The following is an 11,837-nucleotide window of genomic DNA, read 5'->3' on the forward strand; positions in this document are numbered from 1 at the left end:
TATTAAACTTTACTTAAGCGATAGAAAAATCAAACACACAATGCACATAGCTAAAATATGCTTTTTCAAGTATGCTTTCCCCTTAATTTTTTTGTTTAATACATTTTTAGTGAACAAAATTAAAGAAGGTACATAATACAATGCTACGTCCACAAATAAGACACAAGTAAAAGAAACTCAGACCACAAAGGCAATTGAGGGTGCGGGTAAAACATAATAATATCGAACCAGTACAAATCACATTTCACAGGGACTAATAAAAAACTGATTGTAGAAGGAACAGTGGTACATATCAGTACCAGAAATACACAATAAATACAGTGCCTGCATATACTGTACCTCAATGGGGGAAAGTAGACAAGATAGAAAAAGGAAAAGGAAGAAAGGAATAGAGAGCAGAAAGAGGGAAAGAAGGGGGTAGCAAACAGTTGGCCATAACATTTAAACATGCTGAGTGGATAAGGTGGTGTCTGGAAAATAAACAGGGACACAAATGTCAGACAATATCTCCAAATACTGAGCAGAGGTCTTGAACTTAAACTAGCAGGCCCATATCTTGGTGAGTTTTGCTAGGGTGAGGTGATATCTTCCATTAGGCAAATATGGTCTACTTGTCGAAGCCAATGAGATATAAGGGGAATTATTTTTTGTCCCCAATATCAAGAGTTTGAGAGATTTAGCCACATTTAGTAGGTGAGGAGTGGTGTAGTGTTTATATCGACTTGTTTGTTCGGTTAAACAGTGGAAAAGGACAGCCTAACGGTTGGATTAAACAGGTAAACATTGTACACTAGATAAAAGCCTTAAGACCTCATCCATGTTTCCTCTTGTTGACAGAATGTGGTTATTGTCCCATGACCTATTCCCTAGCATAAAGCTGACCTTACACCTGTAGATGTTCATTCGAGGATTTGTACAAGAAAGGAATCATTAGTCCAAGCAATTGATGGCACTTTCATGGACTCTTTGCATTCGAGTACCGTGTCTAAATTTTTATTTTCAATTGACAATCTGGATTAACTTTGACAAGCCCGATCCCTTAGTATAATTTTCTTGGGCCAGTAGCCAATTTAACTAATAGAAATTAATTTGTTACCATTAATAAACCATCAATAAAAAAAAATCATCCTTATGCCGCGTACACACAGTCGGAATTTCCAATGGAAAAAGTCTGACTAAATTTTTTCATCGGATATTCTGACCGTGTGTATGCCCAATCCGACCGTGTATATGCCCAATCGGACCTTTTCCATCGAAAATTCCGACGGACATGTTCTCTTTTTTACGATGGAAAAAAATACTATTGGAAATTCTGTTAGTCTGTTTGGAATTCTGACGGAGAAAAAATCATGCATGCTCGGAAACAATTCGACGCATGCTCGGAAGCATTGAACTTCATTATTCTCGGCTCTTTTGTAGTGTTGTACGTCACCGCGTTTTCGGCGGTCAGAATTTGGTGTGTCCATGTGTATGCAAGGGAGCTTGAGCGAAATTCCGTCGGAAAAAACCCGTCAGAGTTTATTCTCATGTGAAATCCGATCGTTTGTATGGGGCATCATTCTTCGATTTGATTTTCCCGCTCACTCTACTCTAAAGCAAATGTCAAATCAGCTCCTAAGTCTTAATTATTTGAATGAACGTTCCGAATACTAGAGCTTTTGAACAAAAACCTACAAATTTATTGAAGGGCACTGATGTAAGTAGAGTCTTTAGACAGAACCATCCAGTATTGAATTTTCTCATTTAGTGATAGGATGATTTTGCCTGATAGTACCCCACACTTTACTGTATCAAAAGACCTGAAACATGATTGTCATATGGTCATGCAATGAGATTTGCAGTTGTATATAATTATTTAATTTAAAATAAATGGCTTTTTTCGATTATTTATATACCGTATATAAAGAACATGTGTGATGTGCCTGAATTTGAATGCTGAATCACATTTAGGTCCACATTGAATAGTGTGATTTGTAAAACACCAGCCCCCCTCGGCTTATACTCGAGTCACCTTTTTGCGCTTGATCTCCCAGAATTTAGGGACCTGGTACCGGCCGGTGGTAGGTCCCCTGGACCCCAAACTTGGCACACATATAGCCCTCCACCTCCTCTACAAGTGTGAAAAGTTTGTTGTTCAGAAGACCTACGACCGGGGAGCACCGATTTTTCAAAGTCGAGCACCCCTTCCAAAGACTCCCATGTTAAACGGTCATTTCTCCGGTAATTTGGGGGACCCGGTACCGGCCGGACGTAGGTTCCCGGGACCCAGAGCTTGGCACACATGTATCCCCAGTTCTCCTCTACAAGTGTGCAAAGTTTGCTGTCTGGGAGACCTACGGCACCCCTTTTTTAAACTACATGTTAAACAAAAGTCTAGTCATGGGCACACTAAGGCATGGACACAGTGAGGCACAGTGAGGCATAGGCACAGTGAGGCATGGACACAGTGAGGCATGGACACAGTGAGGCATGCACATGGACACAGTGAGGCAAAGTGAGGCACAGTGAGGCATGCAGATGGGCACCCTAGGCTTATACTCGAGTCAATAAGTTTTCCCATTTTTTTGTGGTAAAATTAGGTGCCTCAGCTTATATTGGGGTCTTCTTATACTCGAGTATATATGGTAATAATAAATTAATGAACACATTTAAGAACTAATGAAAGAAGAAATAAAATAGCAAATAGACCCCTGGCACCGATTTAGTGGTTTTTGGATACTTTTTCTCAGCATTAACCAAAGGCTTACGTTGTTACATCAAGTCAGCAAAGCAACAAAAAAACATAAGAAAAGGCATGTTGTTCCATACAATTGAAAAAATCCTTGACAAACTTGTCTTTATTAAAAAAATAATAAAAATATGAACAGGTGTTCTAACAATTTTGTGACACAAAAACAAAATCTGCTTTCTTTCAGTAAAACAATGTGCTGGCAGGAAACTGCATTTTTATTTCTGTACTTCAGAAAGGTCAGTGTTAATTTGGAGTAATGGAAAATCTATTCATTCACGCAATTGTCTGTTTAGGGGCCATAATGCTCCAGAGGTCAAAATCATTAAATTAATGTTTTCATTTAATAGTTGCTTTATGAAGCACATGGTAACAGTCTATTGTCAAAAAAATGCTTCTTTTCATTATTAAGTTATTTGTAGTACACTTCCAACAAAAGTGTCAAAATATATGTCATTCTTTATTGATTGGCTTTAAAAGATATGAAACTTCAAATCTTTTTAACTTTATCTGACCTTTGTTTTGTCTGCCAAGGCCCTTACATTAGCATTTAGGATTACTGTGTTTTATAAAAAAAAGACCACTCAACCCACAGTGCTGAAGAAGTCTGACATATTTCATGCTGAGAAAAAGCACCCATTCATTTGTTTTGTTTGTGCATGAAGTCACAATGCAAAGGACTTTAACTTTGCAAGGAAATGTTCACTTTGCTTAGTGAATGATGATAAAGAGCTGTTGACTTCCATCATCCAATCATAAGCAAGTAATGTGATTGGCTACTCTTTACAAAGTGAGTTTTTAATACATTAATTAACCACTTTGGCTCTAGAAGGTTTACCCCCCTTCATGACCAGGCCATTTTTTTGCGATACAGTGTTATTTTAAGTGACAATTGTGCGGTCGTGCGACTCTGTACCCAAAAACAATTGTGTTCCTTTTTTCCCATAAATAAAACATTTTTTACTTTCTGCTATAAAACATATCCAATAATTTTTTGGGGTAAAAAATCAAATTTAGGCCAATATGTATTCTGCTACATATTTTTGGTAAAAAAAATCTCAATAAGCGTATATTGATTGGTTTGAGGAAAAGTTATAGCGTCTACAAACTATGGGATATTTTTCTTTATTTTTTTCTTTATTTTTTTACTAGTAATGGTGGCAATCAGCGACTTATAGCGGGCGTGCGATATTTTCCGCGGACATATCGGACACCTGAAACTTTTTGGGGACCAGTGACAAAAAATGTGCACTGTCAGGCCTTGTACACACGGTCGGACCAAACCGATGTGACTGGTCCATCGGACCGTTTTCATCGGTTCACCTCTGAAGTGGCCGTACGGCCTGATATGTGTACACACCGTCAGTCCAAAATCCGATCGGGTCAAAACGCGGTGACGTCAAACACACGACGTGGTGAATAAAACGAAGTTCAATGCTTCCAAGCATGCGTCGACTTGATTCTGAGCATGCGCGGGTTTTGAACCGATGCTTTTCTGTACTAACCATCGGTTTGGTCCGATGGGGCAGCGGTCCATCGGTTCGGTTTTGAAGCATGTTTTACAATTTTGGACCGAAGGAAAACAGACCGATGGCCTATACACACAGTCGGTTTGGTCCGATGAAACTGAACTTCGGTTCATTCTCATCGGTTCGGTCCGACCGCGTGTACGGGGCCTCAATGTACTAATGACACTGGCAGGGAAGGGGTTAATAGCAGGGGCAATAAAAGGGTAAATGTGCCCTTAGGGGGTTCTTTCTAACTGTGTGGGGGTACTTTAACTGTGGGAAGACAGAGATCCATGTTCCTGCTTAGCAGAAACACAGGGTCTCTGTCTTCCCTACTAGCAGAACAGCAATCTACCTTGTGTACATAGGCAGACAACCGCTCTGCCTGTCTCACGAATGATCGGTGGGTCCCGGCACACCCCAGACCCGAAGGTACGTGATCTGACACAGATCTGTTGCAGCATGCACAGCTGCAACAGATTTTGCACTTTCCAGTTTTGGTAAATTAACCCCAAAATTTCTTCTTCTCCAAACAAATGCTAGTTTGTGGCCACATCTCTCCTATAAATAGGAAGATAATGTTACATTATGAAATGCTAATGAGTTAATAAATTAAGGAAATACACTTGACATTGTAAATATCAAATTAGTCAATGTGAAATGTCATAGTCAATGTCCTGTACTGGTATCTTTTTTTTTACTTTATAATCTTTATTGAAACATTTTTCATTTATCATTGACATACAAACAACCATATCCCACATCTCCCTCCCCTTCCTCTTTCATTTTAAATATACATATACAAAGAAAAAACAAAATACATATTCTCATTAACCTCCCTGGCGGTATGATTCTGTCAGAAAAAACATGCTAAAAGCGGTACCATTATTTGCAAGGAAATTTGGCGTTTTATATTGTAGGTCTGTAATTTTTAGAAATAACTCACTTAAATCTGACCAAACAAGATTCTAATAGGCATCCCAGGTATGACATTTTTTAAAAACAAAATTATAAATTATAATATAATAAATAATTATAAATAATTATAACAAATAATAATATAATTATAATAAAAATTATTCAATAATGTAATCAAATCAAAATCACTGAAATTTGCTCAGTTGCAGAATTGTTGCTGTCATTATTTTTTTTTTTTTATGACGAATTTCCCCACAAATCGCTATCGCACAATTCTGCAAGTGATTATAATTTATTATCGCTGTTTTTTAGCTGATCTAAAACTATTTTTGACATAAAGGGACACTTTTGGTTGCTATGGACAATCTACAGTTTGCAGGGAGAAAGAAACGTTTTTATTATATAAAATGACATGCATGACACAGGACAGACCACTAGGGACAGGGGGTGTGTGTTTTTTTTACATACAGTACTGTAATCTATAAGATTACAGTATACTGTATGTAAGGTGTTTGTTTACTTTTTTGAATTTGGCACCGTTCTCCGTCCCCGTGCGTCGTAACGTCGCAGGGAACGGAGATCGGCGTCACACGGAGGCACTGTGTGAATCGAGCGAGGTCCCACTCGCTCACACAGCGCGGTGGCATCGCTGGATCCAGGGACAAGGTAAGTAACTTGTGCCTGTGGATCTAGCGAGGCAAGCCCGAGTCTGACTCGGGGTTTCCGCTCGCAGCAGGAAAATCTAACCCCGAGTCAGACTCGTGAAGACCGCCAGGCAGGTTAAACTTCTCAAGTGTTTACTATATATCTCATCTTCTCGTTCTCCTTCTACTCTACTGCTCATTGACCACCTTCTTACTTTTCCCACTCTAATCATTTCTTCATTTTATCCTCATATTATCTTAATCCTCTTATTCATTCTTACCCCACTCATTCTCCAATCTTCACCAACATTTCTCTTATTCACTCTTAGGCCCCTTTCACATGGATGGACTGTTCAGGTCCACCTGTCAGTTTATTCGGTGGACCTGAATGGGAGCTCCATGCATGTCTATGCTTGAGCATCGGATGTCAGCGGTGACCATGTCCTCTGACATCCGATCCGATGCGCTAAAATCAGATGTATGGTGATACGTCGCCATCCGTCCTGGCGGATCAGATCGGGTGAGATCTGCTGAAAACGGGCATGCTGTCTGTTTTCGTCCGATCTCTCCATAGACAAGCAGTGGCGCTCGACAAGCCCTTCCCCGCTCAGTGAGCAGAGAAGGACCTGTCATCTGCCGGCTCAGCGGAGATCAACGGAGAGATCTCCCGCTGAGCTGGCAGACCGCTGCAACAGATCTGTCCCTGTGTTAAAGGGGCCTTAATCATTCTTTCTTCCTATGTTGATGCATCACATCCTATCCACTTATTCCTTAATGGTTACCCTTTAGGTGTTGGTACTACTGACCATCTCAATACCTCCCCCCTTGTCCTTCCTCCTTTATACTGATGGCTCATTTCACATTATTCTCTTTCACATTGTTCTAAGGGGGATATTCCTTTGCGTCCCACCAGGGTTTTCAAATCTTTTCATATTTCTTTATATGTCCTTGTCTAACATATACAGATTTTTCCTATCATATTGTCTCATTCATACCTCGCTCCCACTCTGTACAGCTTGGGTGTAACACTGATTTCCATCTTTGTGCTATCAATTTCCTTGCCTAAAATAAGCATCTAAGCACTGCAGTTTGAGTACACCCGGGATCTCCCTCCACTTCTACGTAACCCAACACACATAACCTTACGTCTAGGTTCAGAGATGTCCCAAATACCAAGTTTATAATTCCAAATTTCTCCCTCCAATACCGGTATAGCTTTGGGCAACCGCAAAACATATGAATAAGACCCCCTTCTGTTTTCCCCGTACTAGTATCTTTGATATTCAGGTAGCATCATCATTAATCTTAATCATTATGTATGTGTCATTCTTGAATTTTATTATCTTGTGATCATCCTTGAGTTTTTTGATTATGGTGTATGGTTTTTTTTTTTAAAAAGAAGCTGTTAAGATCTCCCTATTGAACACAGTAAAAACTCCAATTGGAATGTAACTGGCATCATAAACATCCTACACTAATATTCAATGGGACTAAAATAGTTGTTTTGTAGAGTTCTTGATTCTTCAGGGGAACCTGCAGTTGAAACCTCTTCTCTCTTATTTGTGTAAGTCTTGAATCCCTGTATGGCTGAGTAAGGTCATCTGACATCTCTTTTTACTGAACATTTTCAGGTAAAAGACACCTTTTAACTTTGTCTCTGTTACTCTGTTACTGCCATTTTTTTTTCTACAGGTTCTGAGTTCTGACTGCTGAAAGAAGCTTCAAAGTGGACTCCCAACATTCCAGCTATAGATGTTGTCCCCCTCACTTCATTCTTTTCTCTTATATCTCTTAGATATTGAAGTATGTGATGAAGGCTGGACCAAATTCCAAGGACATTGCTACCAACACTTCTCAAACAGAGAAACCTGGGTAGATGCAGAGAACACATGTAGAAGCCATCAGTCACATTTATCTAGCATCCTGTCATCTGAAGAGCAAGAGTTCGTAAATGGTGAGCAATGAGTAAAAGTGTATTTACAGCATATTTTATTCCATATTTATTCACTTAACTTTATATCAAGAACATGGATATGATACGATTACAATTTCATCTTTGCGCTCTGGGCCTTCATTGCCTATCATACATGGAAACAATAATGGGATTTGCACAAGCAGCCTATGGACTGAAAAAAACAGTAACTTTTTCACAATAAAGCTCCATTTTCTGCAGAAATCCAGCTATGCAACCCCTTTTTTCTCTTTCACAGAGTAAGTCTAGTATTCAACACTCACATTCAAATAATTGTAAACTTTAAATTACAAAAAATAAAAATAAATAACAAACATGTCATACTTACTTGCTCTGTGCAATGGAGAAGTCCTAAGCCTACTCTTCTGGGTTCCTACACTCATGTGGCCTCTGTGGGCCAGATTCACATAGAATTGCGGCGGCGTAACGTATGTCATTTACACTACGCCGCCACAACTTACTGGAGCAAGTGCCGTATTCTCCAAGCACTTGCTCCGTAATTTGCGGCGGCGTAGTGTAAATGGCCCGGCGTATGGCCACGTAATTCAAAGGGGGCGGCTTGTATTCAAATTAAGCGCGCCCCCGCGCCGATCGAACTGCGCATGCGCCGGGCGGAAAAATAGCCCAGTGCGCATGCTCCAGCTTACGACGGAAAACGTCAATGACGCCTACGTGAGCATCATTGACGTAAAGTCGTATTCGCGGACGACTTAGTAAAACGACGGAAAAAGACGGCGCTGACCCGACGCCATACTTAACATGGCATACGGCGGACTGGCGTAAGGTTACCCCTCATATAGCAGGGGTAACCTTACGCTTATGGAAACAACGTAAATGACGACGACGCAGCGCAAATTCGTTCGGGAATCGGCGTATCAGGCTCATTTGCATAGTCAAATGAAAACTGAACGTAAACGCCACCTAGCGGCCATCGTCAAATTACATCTAGATCCTGTTGGATCTACGCCGTATCTATGCGAAAATGATTCTAGGAATTACTTGCATAGATACCCAGGGCCAAAAACAGAGATACGACGGTGTTTCCTGAGATACACCGTTGTAACTCTTCTGAGAATCTGGCCCTATGTGTCTATTGATACACAGAGCATGGCTCAGCCCTGCCCTCCGCTCCTTCCTCATGGGCTGTGATTGGCAGCAGCTCTTACTGCTTTGTCTGAGCCATAAGGAGAGAGAGAGCTGACAGTGGAGCTGTTTTCATGCACATTGCTGGATCAAGATGGGGCTCAGGTAAGTACTTAGGCAAGTACTGCACAGAGAAGTTTTATTTTTTACCTTAACCACTTCAGCCCCGGATCATATTGCTGGTCAAAGACCAGAGCACTTTTTGCGATTCGGCACTGCGTCGCTTTAACTGACAATTGCGCAGTCGTGCGACGTGGCTCCCAATCAAATTGGCGTCCTTTTTTCCACAAATAGAGCTTTCTTTTGGTGGTATTTGATCACCTCTGCAGTTTTTATTATTTTTCGCTATAAACAAAAATAGAGCGGCAATTTTGAAAAAAATTAATATTTTTTTACTTTTGCTATAACAAATATCCCCCAAAAATATATAAAAAAAAAAATTTTTCCCTCAGATTAGGCCGATACTTATTCTTCTACATATTTTTCGTAAAAAAAATCTCAATAAGTGTTTACAAAATAGGGGATAGTTTAATGGCATTTTTATTAATATTTTTTTTTACTAGTAATGGCGGCGATCAGCGATTTTTTTTTGGTACTGCGACATTACGGCGGACACGTCGGACACTTTTACCACATTTTTGGGACCATTGGCATTTTTATAGTGATCAGTGCTATAAAAATGCATTGGATTACTATAAAAATGCCACTGGCAGGGAAGGGGTTAACACTAGGGGCGGGGAAGGGGTTAAGTATGTTACCTGGGTGTTTTCTAACTGTAGGGGGGGTGGACTCACTAGGGGAAATGACTGACCGCTGTTCATACATTGCATGAACAGACAGACGGTCAGGCATTTCTCCCCTGACAGGACCGGGAGCTGTGTGTTTACCCCTATTGGCTGCTCGGCGAGATGACATATAGCTACGTGATCTCACCCAGCAGAGCTGACCTGCTGCTGTATACCTGCGGTGGCTGGTCGGCAAGCGTTTAATGAAAATGCATTAAGGTAAAAAACCTTCACTTTAAAGGCTAAGTTCATCTTTTCCAGAAAATTTCTTATGCAGTCAAAGGACCACATTAAAAATATGTGCAGCTTTGTAAAATGATCATTTATTTTATTGTTTTCCTGTAGGCCATTTGGGGCCCGCAAAAGACTGGCTAAAGAAACTACTACTGTAGTTGGCAACTCACACATTCTGCCTTGTTGCTAGGACGTGAAAAATGTTGCTTTTCATACCTGTAAAGGCCTATACACACAATCAGACTTTTTGACAACAACCCTCCAATGGACGTGTTTGATAGGACAATCCGAACATGTTTATGCTCCATCGGACAATTGTTTTTGCTTTTTCATCGGACAAATGTTCGCTGTGAATGCTCTCAAACTTTTCGGCAACAAATATCCGATGGAGGATAATCCGATCGTGTGTACACAAATCCATCGGACTAAAGTTCAAAGTACAAACACACATGCTCAGAACCAATGCTAAAGTTAAAACAACAATAGCAGAAGTTACCCAAAGGGTGGTGGTAATGAGCTGAAAAAACACGTCATTTGGTGAAAGTTGGCTGAAAATTTCCTCCTGTGTGTATGCAGTACAAGTTCATGGCCAACGCCCATTCAGACCAAAATCCATGGAAAAGTCAGATGGAAGTCCGATTGTGTGTATGAGGCTTTATGCTGGGTGTAGGCATCCAACAGTTTCCACATCATTGATAATTTTAGAAAGCTACACAGATTTATAATATCTACTGGGGCCCTTTGTGTGGCAGTGTTGAATTGTAAAGCCTCGTACACACGACCGAGGAACTCGACGAGCGAAACACATCGTTTTCCTCGTTGAGTTCCTTGTTAGGCTGTCGAGAAACTCGACAAGGCAAGTTTCTCCATTCCCGTCGAGGAAATAGAGAACTTGCTCTCTTTTTGGCTCGTCGAGTTTCTCGACAGTTTCCTGGAGAAAATATACACACGACCGGTTTCCTCGGCAAAAAAATATCTCCCAACAAGTTTCTTGATGGTTTTTGCCGAAACACGGTCGTGTGTACGAGGCCTTAGACTTGTTAACTTGCTGCTCATTTTCACTGGCATGTTGTACACTTGCAGAGCACTTGAAGCACAAGTTCTAGTTGACACTTTTCCAATTTGTAACAAGTTTACGTGGCACATCTCTAGCAAGAGCAAAGTTCCAGTGGTGAGTCTACAGCAAGAGCTCTGCAAGTCTACAACACGGAGCAAAGATGAAAATTCAGCCACAGTGACCCCTGTGGTGGGATGACTGTCGCATAACATAACTGAACCAAAACTTGCCTCAGACTTGCAGAATGCTTACAACGAAAGATGAACTGGAGTCATGCAATGCAGACTTGCTGCAATTGTGCAACAAACTTGTAAAGTCTGGCAAGTCTAGCAATAGCTTAGCAAGTCATTTTCAAATTTTCAGCTCAATTGCTTGCTATCTGGGTTAAAGACACACTCCCAGCCATCAGGTTTTTGCTACCTGCTCCAAAGCCAAGTGGTCCACAGGGGGTAACATAGCAGTGGCAGTGTGTATACTCTTCCTCTATGTACTTTTTTAGGCAATGTTTTTTTTTTTATGTTCTGGTTAACGTGGAAAGGGATCAAAACCTCTCTCGTTTGTACTGTATTGTTGTCTATGCCCCCACTGGATTCCCCCTCTATTTTTATTTTTTGGTTACTACTATTGCCGAAAGTAGAAGAAAATCCCAAATTTTGTATTCACCAGCAGTGCCATTTATATACTGAGGCCTCGTACACACGACCGAGTTCCTCGGCAGAATTCAGCCAGAAACTCGATCGGAGCTGTATTCTGCCGAGAAACCCGGCCGTGTGTACACTTTTGGCCGAGGAAACCGACGAGGATCTCGTCGGGCCAAATAGAGAACATGTTCTCTATTTCCTCGTTAG

The 11,837-nt window shown here is 40.7% G+C and overlaps 1 protein-coding gene across 2 annotated transcripts in view; it reads left to right on the forward strand.

Moving 5' to 3' along the window:
* Positions 1–11,837, forward strand: part of ACAN (aggrecan) — a 158,695-nt gene that overhangs the window by 126,786 nt on the left and 20,072 nt on the right. For both annotated transcript variants that reach the window (XM_040342403.1, XM_040342404.1), the window contains one exon: positions 7,594–7,752. In XM_040342403.1, the coding sequence (XP_040198337.1) occupies positions 7,594–7,752 (159 nt within the window). The remainder of the gene's footprint in view (positions 1–7,593; positions 7,753–11,837) is intronic.

Source organism: Rana temporaria, chromosome 3 (assembly GCF_905171775.1).
Source record: "Rana temporaria chromosome 3, aRanTem1.1, whole genome shotgun sequence".
Lineage (NCBI taxonomy): Eukaryota > Metazoa > Chordata > Amphibia > Anura > Ranidae > Rana > Rana temporaria.